The sequence below is a fragment of the Raphanus sativus genome, chromosome 5 (genome assembly GCF_000801105.2).
Source record: "Raphanus sativus cultivar WK10039 chromosome 5, ASM80110v3, whole genome shotgun sequence".
NCBI classification, from domain to species: domain Eukaryota; kingdom Viridiplantae; phylum Streptophyta; class Magnoliopsida; order Brassicales; family Brassicaceae; genus Raphanus; species Raphanus sativus.
Genome location: NC_079515.1, coordinates 23,137,776 through 23,155,426, shown reverse-complemented (window position 1 = coordinate 23,155,426; position 17,651 = coordinate 23,137,776). Strand labels below are relative to the sequence as shown.

Genomic DNA, 17,651 nt, shown 5'->3' with positions numbered 1-17,651 from the left:
TGTTTTCTTGCCATGATACCTGCCTTCTTTTGTTCAACAGATGCATAACGGTTCTTGTTAATATAGCAAATATAGAGTTTTATACTCTGGCTAGTGGCTAATAGTTTCAACTTATGATAAAAAAGTAGTGAATCAACTTCTGAATCGTTACAAAGATTCGCATATCCTTCTTCCACATGTCATAAAAAGAAAAAGATTCTACTTTATATATATATATAGATTTGTTTAACTATACATAATTTATATATCAAATGCAATTTTTAAAATAAATAATATATTTCTTAATCTTTATGCATTCAAGATTACTTACATAAAAAACTGAGGGATTATTAAACTAGCTCGCACTACTAGTCCATTTTCATCGACAAACGCGTAGTCCAGTCTGGCTTGTATAAACAATATAAACGGTTTCCCAGGCTTGACATTATTAAAAGCACTTGCATCGATATAAAGGAATCACTGATATGGTTGGTGTTACAGACATCTAAAAGAATAAATATGAGTGTAGGCTGTGATCTCTCTTTTCTGGAAGAGCTAACTTCAAATGCCAAGCAAATACAAGATGATGTATTGGACAAGATACTCAAAGCTAACGCAAACACAGAGTATCTCCACCGTTTTCTCGAAGGGAGCTCTGACAAAGAGCTATTCAAGAAGAACGTACCAGTGGTGAGCTATGAAGATCTTAAGCCTTACATCGATCGTGTGGCAAACGGAGAACCCTCGGACATTATTTCGAGCGAACCCATTACTACGTTTAACCGAAGGTATACACTACACACTATCTTATCATTTGAATAACTAGAGTTTCCTTGTTCCAAAAGAATAAAACTAGAGTTTCTTATTTACTTATGAAAGATTTTGCTGAATCAAAGAGTTATAAAATTGTTGTAATTAATGGTTGTTTAGCTCTGGAACTTCAAGCGGGAATCAAAAGATATATCCTGCGAACCACATCTACTTTGAAAATCTGCAAATCGGCTATTCACTATGCTCTGTCCTTATGTCCAAGTAATAAATATTTACATGCTTTTTTTTGTGTGCTGCCAAGTAATTATTTGACGCCGAAGATGGATTGATATCTTTTTGGTTGATATTTAAGGCATTTCGATGGTTATAAGCAAGGAAAGGTGATGATGTTTAGGTTCATTCACCGGACTGTTGGATTAAGCTTGAAAAGAAAAGAAGATTGAGATGCAAGGAGTTATCCTAATCTACCGAGTTATGGAGATATACACATATATATTTAGGAGTTATCTAATATTGTTATATCTATTAAGATTAGGATAAGCATAAGCCCTATATAAGTATGTGTCAAAGTTGTGACATACCTTAACGGAGCTAGGGGATTAAACTTGAGTTTTGAGTCAGTTTCTCAGGTTTATAATAAGAGAGTTATACTTATTTGATCCTTGTGTTTCAATATTTGGTATCAGAGCCTGAGGGAGATGAGTACCGAAATCGTTGCTGCTAATATGAAATCTAAGGAAGAAGGGAGTTCGTCCATCCGATGCCCCATGCTCACTGCAACAAATTATACTGTGTGGGCAATAAGGATGAAGAACGTCCTGAAGATACATAAAGTTTGGGAGGTGGTTGAAGAGGAAACCCTAGAAGGCGAGAAGAATGATATGGCGATGGGTCTCCTGTTTCAATCCATACCAGAAGTACTAGTCCTGCAAGTCGGAGAGCTTAAGTCGGCAAAGAAAGTGTGGGAGGCAATAAAGACCAGACATGTAGGAGCAGAAAGAGTTAAGGAAGCTAGACTGCAGACTTTGATGAGCGAGTTTGATCGGTTAAAGATGTCTGAGACAGACAAAATCGATGACTTTGGAGGCAAGTTAGCGGAGATAGCCTCAAAATCTGCTGCTCTAGGAGTAAGTATGGAAGAACCGAAGTTGGTTAAGAAGTTCTTATCCAGCCTTCCAAGAAGAAAATACATACACATTGTTGCATCTCTGGAACAGGTCTTAGATCTAAATAAAACAAGCTTTGAAGACATAATGGGTCGGTTAAAAGCATATGAGGAGAGAATCAGTGAAGAAGAAGAACCCACAGATGATCAAGCAAAGCTGATGTACTCAAACGATGACTCGAAGGAATCACAAGCTACACAATATCGAGATGGCTATAAAGACCAACGAGACTATAACAGAGATAACAGAAGCCGTGGCAGAGGAGGAAGATCAAATTACAGAGGACGAGGCAGAGGAAGAGGCAGAGACACATCGAGGATTATGTGTTACCGATGCGACAAACAGGGACATTATGCCTCTGATTGCCCAGATCGACTCCTCAAGCTGCAGGAAGCCTTAGAAAACTCCAACAATGACACTCTGGAGGCAGATGAACTTATGATGAATGAAGTCGTACATCTTAACGACACTGACAGTGACACTCTGGAGGCAGACGAGCTCATGATGAATGAAGTCGTATATCTCAACGAGAAGAATTGCTTGCCTGAAAAATATGAAACCAGCACTGATGCGGAAGATATATGGTATTTGGACAATGGAGCCAGCAACCATATGACTGGGGATCAAAGATATTTTTCGACAATAGACAAAACTGTCTCTGGAAAGGTCAGATTTGGTGATGACTCAAGGATTGACATCAAAGGAAAAGGCACTATATCTTTCATAGATGTGAATGGAGAAGCCAGAAAGATGAATGATGTGTACTTTATCCCTGAACTGAAAAGCAATATCATCAGCCTCGGACAAGCAACGGAGTCTGGCTGTGATATACGATTGAAAGGAGAGCATTTAACTATGCGAGATCAGCACGGCAAGCTTTTGGTGAGAGCAAATAGGTCCAAGAACCGTCTCTATAAAGTACGAATGGGCATCAGAGACTCTGCTCACTTACACTTGAGCAAGATAAGTGAGTCAAACCGATGGCACGCTAGACTTGGGCATGTCAACACTGCAACTATGAAGCTTATGATGCAGAAGGAGCTAGTCAGTGGAGTCACCAATGTCAATGTTACTAATGAGGTATGCCCATCATGTTTGCTTGGAAAGCAAGCAAGAAAGATGTTTCCTCAAGCAACGACCTATAGAGCAACCAGACCTATGGAATTACTCCACGGTGACCTATGTGGTCCAATAACGCCGAGTACTATGGGAGGAAACAGATACATCTTCGTGGTCATTGATGATCACACACGATATATGTGGATAAGTCTATTGAAAGAGAAAAGCGAGGTGTTTGAAAGGTTCAAGAAACTCAGAGGAATGATTGAAAAAGAAACTGGTGAAAGCATAGCAACATTCAGAACAGATCGTGGTGGAGAATTCACCTCCCATAAGTTTAATCAATACTGTGAGGAAGCAGGCATCAAACGCCATCTCACTGCTCCGTACTCTCCACAACAGAACGGAGTGGTGGAGAGACGAAACAGGACGCTTATGGGAATGGCACGGAGCATCCTAAAGCACATGCATATGCCAAGTTACCTCTGGGGTGAGTCGGTGAGGCATGCTAGCTACTTGATTAATCGTATCGCAACCAGGTCACTGCAGGACAAAACACCATACGAGGCATTGCGAGGAAAACGACCAAATATAAGTCATCTACGCATCTTTGGTTGTGTGTGTTACGCAAAGATTGATAAGCAGCACCTAAAGAAGCTAGATGACCGGTCTCAGATGCTTGTCCACCTAGGAACAGAGCCTGGCACTAAGGCCTATCGGTTACTTGATCCAGAGAAAAGGAAAATAGTCGTAAGTCGTGATGTCGTGTTCGATGAAACGAAAGGTTGGAACTGGAAGAGGGTCGATGGAGAGTTGAGAAACTATGAGGAGTTCAACGTGACATTGGGAGAATTTGGAAATCATGGAATATAAAAGAACACTTGTGAGGTTCACCATGATCAACAACGTACATTGGAGCCAGACAGCAACGACAAGGGTGACCCTGTTGTTACCATTGAGGAAGGTTCTGTGAAGAATGAAGAAGATAATGCAGGAGATCACGAGAAAGAAGTTCCTAGACGAAGTGAAAGACAAACATCAAAGCCTAAATACCTTGATGATTACGTCTTACTAGCAGAGGAAGAAGGAGAGATGCTTCTGTTGTGTCTTAATGAAGAGCCAAGGAACTTTGCAGAAGCAAGTCAGTTGAAGGAATGGATAGAGGCGTGTCTAGATGAACTTCAGTCAATCGAGAAGAACAAAGTATGGAGCCTAGTTGATCTCCCAGAAGGTGTGAAACCAATAGGACTATGGTGGCTGTTCAAGATAAAATTTAATTCAGATGGGTCCATAAAGAAGTACAAGTCGCGACTAATGGCCAAGGGATATGTACAACAGTATGGGATCGATTATGAAGAGGTGTTTGCGCCTGTTGCTCGACTGGAAACTATCAGACTATTAGTAAGTATAGCAGCAGCCAGAGGATGGGAAGTGCATCATCTTGATGTCAAAACAGCTTTCCTACATGGAGAATTAAAAGAGACTGTCTATGTGCTACAACCAGAAGGCTTCGAAGTAAAGGGAAGCGAGAGGAAGGTTTACAAACTTCACAAGGCATTGTATGGGTTAAAACAGGCTCCAAGAGCGTGGAACAACAAACTCAACGGTATACTACTTGAACTCGGATTCTCAAGATGCACAAAAGAACCCTCTGTCTACAGGAAAACGGTGAATACAAATATACTTGTAGTTGCCGTATATGTGGATGATCTCTTTGTGACAGGAGCGAGCCCAAAGATAATCAGTGAGTTCAAGAAGGAGATGGCGTCTAACTTTGATATGAGTGATTTGGGTATGTTGAGTTACTACCTAGGCATTGAAGTAAGTCAGGAAGAGGGCCGTATAACATTGAATCAGAGGAGATATGCAACTAAGATCTTGGAGGAGAGTGGAATGATAAAGTGCAATATGTCACATGTGCCCATGGAACAAGGTTTGAAGCTCGAGAAGTCGATTGAAGAAGCAGATATAGAGGCTACAAGTTATCGAAGAAACGTTGGCTGCTTGAGGTACTTACTTCACACTAGACCGGATATGGCGTATACAGTGGGAGTCTTGAGCCGATATATGCAATGTCCTAAGACATCACATGGAGCTGCAATGAAGCATTGTCTCAGGTATCTTCAAGGAACTACAGCACTCGGTCTGGTTTTCACCCGATCAAACTCTGTGGTCCCACGACTTATTGGATACAGTGACAGTAGTCATAACATTGATCCAGACGACGGGAGAAGCACTGCAGGCCATATATTCTATCTAGGTGAGAATGTGATCACGTGGAGCTCAGCCAAACAAGAGACGGTTGCACTTTCAAGCTGTGAGGCAGAGTTCATGGCAGGAACAGAGGCTGCTAAGCAAGCCATATGGTTACAGGAACTGCTAAGTGAAATCACCAAGGAGTTTGTGCAAAAGGTGGTGATCAGGATCGACAACCAGTCTGCTATCGCACTCACGCGAAACCCTGTTTTCCACGGGAGAAGCAAACACATCCATGCACGATTCCATTTTATACGCGAGTGTGTCGAGAGGGGACAGGTTACCGTAGAGCATGTCTCAGGAGATCAACAGAAGGCCGACATCCTGACAAAGGCACTTGGAAGAATCAAACACAAGGAAATGCGAGACTTGATTGGGATGCAAGAAGTGAAGAGAGAGTGTTTCAAGCTTAAGGGGGAGACTGTTAGATTAAGCTTGAAAAGAAAAGAAGATTGAGATGCAAGGAGTTATCCTAATCTACCGAGTTATGGAGATATACACATATATATTTAGGAGTTATCTAATATTGTTATATCTATTAAGATTAGGATAAGCATAAGCCCTATATAAGTATGTGTCAAAGTTGTGACATACCTTAACGGAGCTAGGGGATTAAACTTGAGTTTTGAGTCAGTTTCTCAGGTTTATAATAAGAGAGTTATACTTATTTGATCCTTGTGTTTCAATACGGACAACCATAACTCCTTGTGGTTTGCCTATTGCTCCCGCGCTAACAAGCTTCACAAAGAGCAAATATTATTCGTGCGTGGCCAAAACTAGTACAAGCCCGTACGAGATTGCACTGTGTCCGGATCCCAAACAGAGTATGTACTGTCAACTTCTATGTGGTCTTGTCCAGAGAGACGAGGTTGTAAGTGTCGGTGCTACGTTCCCCTCTGTCTTGCTTCAAATAGTTCAATTTCTTGAAAATTACTGGAAAGAGTTGTCTAGTGATATCAGGTCTGGTAATGTCAGCGACTGGATCACCGACCTTAGTTGTAGAGACTCCCTCTCTACCATTCTTGGAGAACCAAATGCAGAATTGGCAGATCTAATTGAATACGAGTGCAGCGGACAGAAATCTTGGCAAGGTATAATTACAAGACTTTGGCCCAAAACCAAATGCATTGAAACTATTGTTACAGGAACTATGTCTCAATACATCCCAGCATTGGATTACTACTCAAATAAAGTGCCTCTAGTTTCCAAAGTTTATGCATCCTCTGAAGCATTTTTCGGGATAAATGTGAATCCTCTAAGCAAACCACAAGATATATCCTTCACATTCCTACCCAACATGTCATATTTTGAGTTCATAGAAGTTGATGACGATGGAGGAACCACCGGTGAGATTGTTGATCTTGTGAATGTGAAGTTAGGTTCCTACTATGAGCCCTTGCTCACAAACTTTTCCGGTAATGCCCCTTTAATTTAATTATATTTATCATTACCTACATCGATATTATTTTTTTTTAGCTAACGTTGTTATAATATTTTGTTTGTTTTTTTAGGTTTACACAGATGTAAAGTGGGAGATGTTTTACAGGTCACTGGGTTTTACAATAACACACCACAACTAAGATTCGTACGTAGAAAAAATACGGTTTTATGCGTCTATGAAGAGCCAACCACTGAAGAAGATATTTTAAAGGCGTTGGCTAGTGCAACAGTCGTTCTTGAATCTTCGGATTTGATTATGACAGGCTTCACATGCTATGGTGACATCTCCGTTGTTCCGGGCCACTACGTCTTTTACTTGGAACTCATAGCAAAAGTCAACGATGGCACCAACGTTCTACAACTTGATAACAAGGTGTTGGTGGAGTATTGTTGTGCCATGGAGGAATCATTGAGTAGTCTTTATAGGAAACTTAGGGTAAAAGATGGACCGATCGGACCTCTAGAGGTAAGGATTGTGCAACAAGGAACGTTTGATTCTCTCATGGAGTTTTTTGTATCCCGAGGTGCTTCTATAACTCAATACAAGACACCAATGTGCATAAACTCTGCTGAGGCTTTAAAGGTTCTTGAAGATAAGGTACTTGCTAGGTTCTTCAGCGACAGATCGCCTCTTCTCTGATCCAGATATGATCTATTTGGTGATGATAGCCACCAAAAACAATTAGATTGCCTACTTGAAGAATAATGAAGTAACGTAGTTATCTGGTGAGAATGGTTTCTTTCTGGAGAAATTTGTTGTTTGTGTATTGTGTGCTTTCCTTGTGTTGGCTTAAGTATCTTGGTCTACATCCTTTTGGATTTGCTTCGCATTTGAAATAAACACTACTTTTATTTCCGTCAATGATATGTGAAGCATTATTTTTTTCTTTTTTTAACAGCAACTGATTATACTAAACTAAATAATATCCAAAAAGATTCGAAGATTAAACTCGACGGAAAGACAAATAACGAAGAACACTACAACAAAAATGATAGAAGTGTTAAAGAGAAGAAGAAACTCATAGAAGAACTTCACTCTAAACCTTAAAACTGTAACCAGGTGGTGGTAGCCTAGTGGCAATCTCTTGGGGTTTGGTGTGTTCCCACATCAGTCATGGGTTCGATTCTCCCTGTGAACTAAATTATCATCATTTGGTCAGTCTGGGTTTGGGTTTTGGTTCAAGTGGTTTTTATGGTGGATCGTAACAGATGATCGGTTCACCTTCTGGCATTAGTCGGAAGGTATTCCAAACTCGGGTTAGGCAGTGTGGTAGCCAGTCCACTCTGTAGCACTAAGTGCGTTCCTCCCGAGGCCGACCGAATCAGCCGATAGAGTTTATAAAAAAAAAAACTGTTATTCGAAAGAACGTTGACGTTGAAGTACCCAACTGAAAGGATATGAAAGCGGTGATGATAATGAGAGGCTCTCCTTTGCAGCACAAATGATGTTTTCTCCGTTAGAGTTGCCTGTTGCCCCTCCGTTACGTACATTTTCCATGTAAGCCACAAGTGGTAATAATGCTGAATAGCAATAGTGTCTCAAGGCGTAAGCTGAAAATACCGACAGATAAAGAGCAAGGCCGATGACCGTAAGTAGACTAGTCATGGAGGTGGTAGAGGCTGATGGCATTTTAAGACATTGTGTATTGTCGTTTTCAATTTTCATTTTCAATTTTCAATTTTCATTTTCAAATATTCTATTTAAAATAGAGATATATATATATCTGTAAAACAAGAAAAAGATTTAGAAATGTTATATTTTTGAAACGGATGAACTATTGAACTAACAGGCACGACTAGTTCTTGCTCGGTTCTTCAGCGACAAATCCCCTCCTTGCTGATCTATATATGCTATGTTTGTATATGGTGATGCTGACCACCAGAATTAATAAAATCACTTACTTGAAGAACAATGAAGCAAAGTAGTTAATTTTTTGAAGCAAAGTATTTGGTGATCAGAGTGGTTTGTTTCTGTAGAAATATGTGGTTTTATGTGTTGTGTGCTTCTATTTTGTGCCGTCGTGTTTACTGTAGTGGGTTTTTAAGTGTGATTGATACATTGAAGCCTTTGAAAAAGAAAACTTATTAAGACTGGTGTGTGATAATCTGAAGAAAAGAGTTTAGGCTTGTGTTGGTTGCAATATTTAAATATCTAAAGAGACCAATCAGATCTTTAACATATTTTTGTTTTCAGATTATATTAAGTGATTTTATGCAACTAATCAAACATAGAATCTAATCCAATGAAGCCTTCGCTTTGACGATCAGAAGTTGGAAGTTGGAACAAACTCATTGAACTATTCCGCAAGAGAATGTGTATGTTTGATTAGTTGCATAAAATCACTTAATATAATCTGAAAACAAAAATATGTTAAAGATCTGATTGGTCTCTTTAGATATTTAAATATTGCAACCAACACAAGCATATTTTTCGAGGTATTGCAATTTACAATAATCATCTATTGCTTAAATTCTGATAATGATGTGCATTAAATTTAACAATATTAACTTCGTCGAAAGCATACACCATCTCGCTTTTTATTGGATTCACGTTCATGCATGTGAACAAAGTTTCATGTCAATAGTACTTGTTACTATAAATTTAAGTATATAGGATTTGAACCGTTACATATTCTATTAATAAGTACTCCCTCCGTTTCAGATTAAATGTTGTTCTAGGGGAAATTTTTCGTTTCAAAATAAGTGTCGTTTTAGAATTTCAATGCAAAATTTATTAATAAGATTCCCCAGTTAATTTTTTTATTGGCTGAAATATGGTTAGATGTATAGGTAATTGAGTTTTTAATTATCTTGGAAATGTATAAAATCAAATGTTTTATTAATATGTGTGCATAAGTCTAAAACGACAAATAAAGTAAAACGGAGGGAGTAACTCTTAAGGATTAATTACTAGCTGGTTTTGTTTGTGTTTAACGAAAAGCTGGAGAATTTAAGTGTACGAAGTTGTTGACCATTATGAAAAGAACAATGACGACCCTAATAGAAAACGAAGGGACATATATAATTCACAATCTTAAATCTTGATTTTTTACGTGTTGGTTGCCGCATAACGTGATTTGGTTTCTACAGTAATAACACAATGCTATAATATGAGTTTATCTAAAGTTGACAAAATTAATATCATGAAGAACATTTATCCACAAACAATAACAACATGACAAAATTAATATCGCGAAGAACATTTATCTAAAGTTGTGTACAACGTTTTTTCATTCTATTTGTGTATCGACTGAATAGTTTTTGACTAAAATCACACTACTATATATACTTTATGTTTGCACGTTGGTAAATAAGTAAAAACATGATCATTAATATATTTATTTTAATTCGGGGGTCAAAGATCATTAGTATATAGTACTCCCTCTATTTCTAAATATAAGATGTTTAGAATAATTTTTTTGTTCCAATATGTAAGATGTCTTCATATTTTTAGGTAATTTTAACTTTATCAAAAACTGTATAACCTATCAAATTTAATAGTTCTATTTTGTAGTTGGTCAGATAGTTTTTAATTTATAATTTTAATAATATTTTTTAAATAAAAATAACTTTTTTAATAAACGTGTTTTACCCAAAACATCTTATATTTAGAAACGGAGGGAGTATATAATTACTATAGCTAATATAACTATTACATACTACTAGTAATAATTTCTTGAACTTCAGTTTTGTCACGCCTACAAACTTTACTATCTAAGTTTCAAAAAAGAAAAGAAAAAACTTTACTATCTTACCTCAGGCGAAGATTAGGTGATTAAAGTGTTGCTATAGTATTTTCCATCGAAGATAAATGTATGATGTCAGTGTAGAACAAGAGAAAAAAACAAGATAATATTCGCCAAAATAAGCAAATAAATAAAATTTGATAGTAAAAGTATAGGGTTTTAATGGTTTTCCTTATGTTTGGGTAGGAATTATACATCAATCAAGGGAGATATAATAGAAAACAATTGATCCTCAGTGGAAATGCATCGGATCCTGCAAAAGAGAAAACAAAAGTCTCTATTACGTTTATTTTATTATTTTAAAACCTCTGCCTTTGCCCTATCACAAGTAACTGTTAACAAAAGAAACAATGGAAATTGTCGAGTATTGTAAACAATACAAAACTATTCAAAACTTGAAAGTTAAAACAATTAAACCTTACAAGGAAAAATCTGGATAAGAAAACATTTAACTACTTTTTATTTCTATATCAATAACACTAAATATTTAACTACTTTTTATTTCTATATCAATAACACTTTAGTAAAGAATAGTGTTTTACATTGACCAAAAAAAAATTAGTGTTTTACTATTCATTACTCCATCAGTATCATTTTAAAAGGTGTTTAAAGTTTTTGCACAAAAATTAAGAAAATAAAATTTTATGCAAAATAAATTGAAATTTTGACCAATTACAAAATAAAAATAATCTACATTTTTATTGGTTAAATTAATTTTATTTTGTACATTATTTTGTAATTGGTTAAAAATTTCAAATGACATTAAATTTCATATAGAATTGTGAGAACACTATTTATTTTGAAACAAAATTAAAATTCTTAAACACCAGTTAAATTGATATGTGAGATACATGACTGTCTCTGTTTTTAACAACATTTATGTCATTATTATTATGGAAAAAGGTCCCTAATAATTATCACCCTTTCAATCTCTAACTTTTCTTTTTCTTTTCAGAATATACATGAAATTTATCGAAAATTTCTGAAGAGAATTGCTTATTATGCGAAACCATTTATTCATAAACGTCAGATTAGTTTGGTGCAAACAATATATACTTATTTTTAGTAGAACATGATCAAATATCTAGTAGATGTAAAGTAAAATTTTCACAAACCAAAAGTGTTGATATCTAAGTCATGTCTCTTATCTCAGGTGCCCGGCACCTGTCCATGCTAACCGACCATCCTGTTTTCTAATTGGCTGATTCTATTCTCAAAAAATGAAAGATTTAAGAAATTTACCGGTGTGGATGGCACTCAGTCTCACACACTCTGATTCACGGTCAAATCTACATAAACCACAATAATAAAAGTACAATCCGATAATGACAGAAGCTCAAATATAAAATTAGATAACTGCACTCTCAAGTCATAACAATTTTTTTTTTTTCATAACAATAACAATATTAACCATAATATAATATTCGGATTTCACATCTATCTTATTAAAACAGAAACATTACAACTTCTTCTAGGTGGATTTTAAAGGTGGACCTCTTATATTTAAATTAAACATCATCCCTTATTTATAATACATACCATATACGGTTTTCATATATTATTACATATGGATTTAATACGTACCATTATTACATGTCGATTTATATACTAAGAATCTATCTTATTAAAACAAAAACATTCTGTTGGACCTAACATTTATTCTGTAAGTTTTTAAATTAAATACACATTTATACTTTATAGTTAAACATACATTAAGTCACTAATGTTCCTTTCTTTATACTACTATCCATGTTTCCAAACAATATACTTATTTCTTTATACTACTATCAATGTTTCCAAACAGTATATTTTTATATTACTATCAATGTTTCCAAATAATACAATAATTAATCTTAGTTATTTTATATCTATCATTTTTTCTTTAAAATTTGGTAGAAACGTCATAATTTCATAAATTGTAAAATAGTGAACTTTAAAATTTCGATTATAAGATTACAAATTATGAAACTATTACAATTTAAATCCAATTAGATTACATATCGGCCATCCATCAGTTCAATCGGTTAGTCTCGGGTTTTAGTGATTTTTTTAATATGAATATTTTAAAAACATAAATTGAATTGTCAGATCTCCGGATTAACCGGTATAATCACAATTGGGTTGAATTTAAAAATACTGATTTAAATGCAAAAATATTTTAAATACACACTCTTTAAAAATAACCAAAATATTTGTTAAATTATTAGTGAAATTTTTCATCGTAAAATATCCCGCGCTTCAAAAGCGCGGGTCAAAATCTAGTGTATAAGTAAAGCTAAAGCGAGAGTGTGGACCTACACTCGCCTAAAGAACACTTTCTTTACTCTGCTCCTATTTCGTTTTTTTTTTCACAGAGTTTTCTCTGTTTTTTATTTCTTAGAAAAATGGGAAATTGTCAGACGATAAACGCGGCGGCGCTGGTTCTACAGCATCCCGGCGGCAAAATAGACAGGTACTATAACTCTATCTCCGTCAACGAGATCATGAGTATGTATCCTGGCCACTACGTGTGTCTCATCATTCCTTTGACGGAAGAGGAAGAGAAGAACGTTCCAACGACTGTGAAGAGAGACGATAAGAAACACAAGAAGGGCGTGAGGTTTACACGTGTTCATCTTCTCAGGCCTAAGGAGAGTCTCGTGCTTGGTCATGCTTACCGTCTCATTACTTCCCAAGGTTCGCCCTTATGTTCTGTTTCCTCTGTTTTTTTTCCGTTGACTTTTGTTCTGTTTTCCTCTGTTTTTTACAACCGTGTGATTTGGAGTTTATGATGAATTTTGGTGATATTTAACAGAAGTGATGAAGGTCTTAAGGGAGAAGAAATGCGCGAAGACGAAGAAGCACCACACCGAGGCGATGACTACGGTGAAGAAGTTGTTGGAGAAGAATGTTCCGGTAGATTCTTCATAACTGATTTTTTTTTTTCAAAACTGATTTGTTTTGGAAGAACATGGGTTTAACAGAGTTAATGGGTTTTGTGATTTGTTGGCAGGAGAAGAAACAGGGGAAGCAGAGTTCAGCTTCTTTCTTAAAGTCTAAAACATGGAAGCCCTCTCTTCAGAGCATCTCTGAAGCTACAAGCTGAGTGTTTTGGTTCTTGTTCGAGGGACAAGAAACAGTTACTTGGTTACTGAATAAACTCTGGATCTATTCCTTTTTTTTTTAATTTTCTGGTCCTTATAGCAGAGGAAGAAGTCAAGATTAAGATATGAAGAGATAAGAGTAGTGGATATCTTCCCTATTACAAAGAAAAGCTCAAGAAAGGCACGAAGAACAAAGCTTTCTTTCTTCTTTTTTTTCTCCATCTTCAATGTACATATTTTCGCAGATGGAGAGATCAATCGAAGTTTGCAAGACCAGACCAGACCAACGTGTGGTTTCTGTTGATGTAAACTCGATTCAGAAGAAACAGAGCTTGTAAAACTATGAACAAATAAGATATCTTTTACTATCTTTCTTTGTTGTTTCCAGTCGTTCGGACAAACAATAACTGTCTTCACAACATAGTAATCTTGAAACATCAACGAAAAGCTAACATATCTCTAGTACTTAACGGTTATTATTTGGTGTATTGGAAGAATCTATTCAACCATACACGATACTACAAAAAGACATTATTATAAGAACAGAGCTTAAAACAATACCTAAGCTTGCAAAATTAATAAGTTCTACAATGCCAGTTCTATCTTCTGATTACATCACTAACAACCGACGACTACAATAAGTGAATGGGCCTAATAGACCCGGCCCGGCCCGGCGACACAGAGATCATATTCTGACCTCTAACCTTTCTCTAGGAAACCTTTTTCTTGCCTTGCAAGCGAGCAATCCTAATTCCCAATCTGAAGTCGTAGCAAAGATGACGAGGCGATCCATCTTTGCTAAGGTTGGCGAATAGGAACAGATCGTTTATCTGATTTCTGTTTTTATTTTCCGATATCCATTCGTTACATCTGATTTTGTATTTCGTCCCAAAACTAACGATACAAAAACATTTTTGCAGTTATCGGGGACGGGGTATCCAAACTGGTCTTCCGTGGTGGGTATGAACTCCTTTTCCTCTCTTTATTAGTTGTTGCTTGCGATTACTGACAGGATTGTTTGTTTGTTTGTGTTGTTGAAGCGACTACCAAGGAGCGGGCTGGTCTGATTGCGCAGGAAATTGTTTCGAAAGGGATGATAGGCTGCTTTGGATACGGGCTTGGTATGTTGCGGTTTCTCTCTCTCTCTCAGCTTTAAGTAGTTTTTAACAGTGAATCCTTCGTTTTCCTTAGGTACCATGATTTTCTCCCAATCCTCTACGCTAGGACGATATGAAGTCATGTTGCATAAATTGGAGGGGGTCATAAAAAAGCATGAAGAACTTTTAAGGTTTGTGGATAAGGGTGAAGAAGAGCTAGTGCAATTGGAGGAGAATTATAAGAAGAGGATGGAGTATTGGAGTAGAGCTTCAAAAAACTAGCCCTTGTAGTATTCAAATTCCAAACTTGATTGTGGGTGTGTTATGATTAACCTTGGAACCAACTAGCTTGTTGTTGCTATTTGCTAAAAGACTTTTCATTTGAATAATGACCATTCCTCGGGCATGTGTCAAAAATGTTATTATTTTGTTACTAGCCTGAATGCTTGTCCCAGAACATCCCCTCCGTTGAGTTGTTGTGTGTTACATGGGACGATTATCTCTCTCTGTCTGAAGGCTACAACCAAATTTCCTTATATGCTTTGTTTCTGAGTGCAAAAGAGCTTGCTATTTGTTCTGGAAGCAGACACTTTTTCATGTCAGTTTCCAAGCTTGCACTCTCCCACCCTGAGCAGTGCCAACATCGCTCTTAGCCTGGGAGCTGCTTTATCTCCCTACCAGTTGTCTGATGAGGGCAAAATGGCCAAAAATAAGCCTGGTCTTTGTTATGTTCAAGGATCATCTTTTCCACACATAAATAAATCCACTTCTGAAATAGGTGTTTGCCACAAGTATTATTACATAAGCCAGAGCATATATGATTGTTTTGATTACTTGACTTGTCCGCAACCTCACTTCTTCTTTATCCAGAAAAAGTCGACAGCCATCTGCATCAACTGAAGCCAAGACATGATGAATTCATTAAAACACACAAAAAAAAAAGTTATTTATTCTTCCTTTGTCCTCTACACACTATATGCCCCATTCAAATCTATGCTACAATTCAAAAAAAAAAAAAAAAACTCACCAAATCATCCTTTTTAGCATTAAAATCTGCATTTCTCTCAAGAACCCGTTTCCTCATGATCTCACATTCCGCTTCTTGTTCAAGAAGTTTCTTTCTTATCTTGCGCACCTTCTCAACTTTTCATCAAAAAAATCAGAATTTTTTTACTTAAAACTTTCTCAGAAATATTGAAAAATTTCAAATCAACACTTACACTGGTCATGGAAAGCGTACCCCATTGTACCGGCTACTACTAGGAAAGCTTGGCCTGGTTTCTGCTCGACCCCTTCTACCCACACACGTTTCATGAATTGACCAATCCTACCCTTCAACTGCAAAACAAAAATCATCGAATCAAAATCAATCAATACAAAAACTCGAAACGGGAATTGGAAGTATCGTCGTTCGTTTCAATAACGTTGGCAACAGAGGATCGTACACTCCGCATTGCCGCCATCTTTCTCTAGGGTTGTTTCGTCTTCCCCTGCCTAAACCCGAAAATAAGATGAGCTTTGCTTCTAAGCAAACAAACCGGAATTTTTTTTTTTTTATTAAAGGGATCTGGTTTGGCCGACAAACAAAATTTGGTTCGGTTCTAATTGTTTCATTTCTTAATTGAATCAAATCTGTCCGGTTTTTTTAAAAAAAATTGTGAATTTTTTGTCAATTCAATTCTGGTACTTTTTTTTGAAAAAGGGTGGTTCAACATTGTTAATATGTAATGACCTATTTTTATACTAATTTATTTACTTTTTTAATGATATAAACAATATGTACATTTATAGTTGAATTGTTACTAATGTTATGAAATATTATGATTTTATTTGTATATTATTATTTATTTTATAATTTATTAAAGTTTATTTCACAATGTAAACAGAAGTCTTTTATAAATTAAAGGATTATATCTGTATGCAGTGGTTTATATTTATAAATTAATCATAGAGTTTGTAACCTTTTATTTAAGCTTATTTAAACAAAATTGATTATTTTTAATACTTCAGCATATTAAATTTTAATGATATTTTACGCAAAAGAAATTAGGCACCATTCTAGTTGATTGTAATCATGTAGCCGTTACTTGTACCAAAGCCACAAATCATTTTCGTTGATAACTGTTATCAAATAATAATGTGATCGTAAAGGCACATTATATATTATCAAATAATAATATGATCGTAAAGGCACATGTTCCGGATAGTGTTCATTTTTGTTTTCTTTTTTTTTTAGTGTTCATTTCTTGTCTCTTGGCAACAACGAGTTTGAGACTAGGAATATCACACATCCGGTCGCATGAAGCCAGTGTCTCAGCTTCAGAGCCTTTGAACCTGACCGATTGAGAGATCTAATTCAGATGTTTGGAAGTGGCATAACGAGCCTCTATTGTTGCTTCAAAAGCAGATACGATGGATTAAGTACTAATTACTATGAATGGCCAGTGATGTATGCATCTCTTCTTCTAACCGATTTCAGTATATACTTAACGTTGTGTTGGGAGACGATAAGGTAAAAAACTAATAGGTTGGGATTGTTAAATCCTATATCCAATTCTATTTTATTTGATTAGTACGATATTGTTTATTTTGAGCTTTAGAAGCAAGTTCGTATTGATTTATTTTTGGGCTTCTTTCCAATGTGGGATTTAATTTGATATCTCACATTCTTTCCTTTAAATTAAAGACTATATTCACTCGTGTGTTTTTACTTCAGCGGTTTCGTTTGAGAATGTGTCTTCCATAACATCTCATTCCTTTAAAAAATATTCTCTCACAACATCATAGACTCCATAATCTTTTTTCTAGTTCTGCCACAGACCTTCTTTTTTAATTTGAAGGTTCATATTCTTTTTTTAAAGGTATTTTTGTTTTCTTATAGATCTTCGTTAAACCGTTTTGATACCAATTATTGGGATTGTTAAATCATGTGTCCAACTATATTTTATCTGATTAGGACGATATTGTCCACTTGAGCTTTAGAGACAAGTTCACATTGATTTACTTTAGAACTTATTCTTAAAAAGTCTAGTACTAAATAGAGTTAGACATTTT

General features: G+C 36.0%; 4 protein-coding genes across 5 annotated transcripts; 3 read left to right on the top strand and 1 right to left on the bottom strand.

Moving 5' to 3' along the window:
• Positions 1–458: 458 nt before the first annotated feature.
• LOC130494606 (4-substituted benzoates-glutamate ligase GH3.12) lies at positions 459–1,435 on the top strand. Its single transcript, XM_057010483.1, has 2 exons — positions 459–767; positions 910–1,435. The coding sequence occupies exons 1-2, from the start codon at positions 499–501 to the stop codon at positions 1,013–1,015; spliced, it is 375 nt and encodes a 124-aa protein (XP_056866463.1). The 5' UTR covers positions 459–498; the 3' UTR covers positions 1,016–1,435.
• Positions 1,436–12,733: 11,298 nt separating this feature from the next.
• On the top strand, positions 12,734–13,891 carry LOC108860289 (uncharacterized). The gene is made up of 3 exons (XM_018634188.2): positions 12,734–13,093; positions 13,212–13,312; positions 13,410–13,891. Exons 1-3 carry the CDS (start codon positions 12,802–12,804, stop codon positions 13,500–13,502), a joined length of 486 nt encoding a protein of 161 aa, XP_018489690.1. The 5' UTR covers positions 12,734–12,801; the 3' UTR covers positions 13,503–13,891.
• Positions 13,892–14,136: 245 nt separating this feature from the next.
• Positions 14,137–15,096, top strand: LOC108859633 (uncharacterized). The gene is made up of 4 exons (XM_018633543.2): positions 14,137–14,303; positions 14,421–14,460; positions 14,541–14,621; positions 14,692–15,096. Exons 1-4 carry the CDS (start codon positions 14,277–14,279, stop codon positions 14,877–14,879), a joined length of 336 nt encoding a protein of 111 aa, XP_018489045.1. The 5' UTR covers positions 14,137–14,276; the 3' UTR covers positions 14,880–15,096.
• Positions 15,097–15,340: 244 nt separating this feature from the next.
• LOC108859634 (uncharacterized) lies at positions 15,341–16,178 on the bottom strand. 2 transcript variants are annotated; one of them, XM_018633546.2, is made up of 4 exons: positions 16,043–16,178; positions 15,818–15,935; positions 15,625–15,740; positions 15,341–15,493 (listed from the first exon to the last, which is right to left on the bottom strand). In XM_018633546.2, the coding sequence occupies exons 1-4, from the start codon at positions 16,058–16,060 to the stop codon at positions 15,449–15,451; spliced, it is 297 nt and encodes a 98-aa protein (XP_018489048.1). In that variant the 5' UTR covers positions 16,061–16,178; the 3' UTR covers positions 15,341–15,448. The 2 variants fall into 2 exon arrangements, with proteins under 2 accessions (XP_018489048.1, XP_018489047.1); XM_018633545.2 differs by having other exon boundaries at positions 16,022–16,169.
• Between the last annotated feature and the right edge of the window lie 1,473 nt (positions 16,179–17,651).

What these genes read in the sequence shown, in the direction of transcription:
- LOC108859634 (XM_018633545.2), bottom strand. Translation starts at nt 16,060, where the DNA reads ATGGCGGCAATGCGGAGTGTACGATCCTCTGTTGCCAAC. An exon ending in TACGATCCTCTGTTGCCAAC is followed by an intron (nt 15,936 to 16,021) that starts GTTATTGAAACG and finishes TTTGTTTTGCAG; the next exon opens with TTGAAGGGTAGGATTGGTCA. An exon ending in GTACGCTTTCCATGACCAGT is followed by an intron (nt 15,741 to 15,817) that starts GTAAGTGTTGAT and finishes TTTGATGAAAAG; the next exon opens with TTGAGAAGGTGCGCAAGATA.
- LOC108860289 (XM_018634188.2), top strand. Translation starts at nt 12,802, where the DNA reads ATGGGAAATTGTCAGACGATAAACGCGGCGGCGCTGGTTCTACAGCAT. An exon ending in CCGTCTCATTACTTCCCAAG is followed by an intron (nt 13,094 to 13,211) that starts GTTCGCCCTTAT and finishes GATATTTAACAG; the next exon opens with AAGTGATGAAGGTCTTAAGG. An exon ending in TGTTGGAGAAGAATGTTCCG is followed by an intron (nt 13,313 to 13,409) that starts GTAGATTCTTCA and finishes ATTTGTTGGCAG; the next exon opens with GAGAAGAAACAGGGGAAGCA.
- LOC108859633 (XM_018633543.2), top strand. Translation starts at nt 14,277, where the DNA reads ATGACGAGGCGATCCATCTTTGCTAAG. An exon ending in GGCGATCCATCTTTGCTAAG is followed by an intron (nt 14,304 to 14,420) that starts GTTGGCGAATAG and finishes ACATTTTTGCAG; the next exon opens with TTATCGGGGACGGGGTATCC. An exon ending in AAACTGGTCTTCCGTGGTGG is followed by an intron (nt 14,461 to 14,540) that starts GTATGAACTCCT and finishes GTGTTGTTGAAG; the next exon opens with CGACTACCAAGGAGCGGGCT.
- LOC130494606 (XM_057010483.1), top strand. Translation starts at nt 499, where the DNA reads ATGAGTGTAGGCTGTGATCTCTCTTTTCTGGAAGAGCTAACTTCAAAT. An exon ending in ATTACTACGTTTAACCGAAG is followed by an intron (nt 768 to 909) that starts GTATACACTACA and finishes ATGGTTGTTTAG; the next exon opens with CTCTGGAACTTCAAGCGGGA.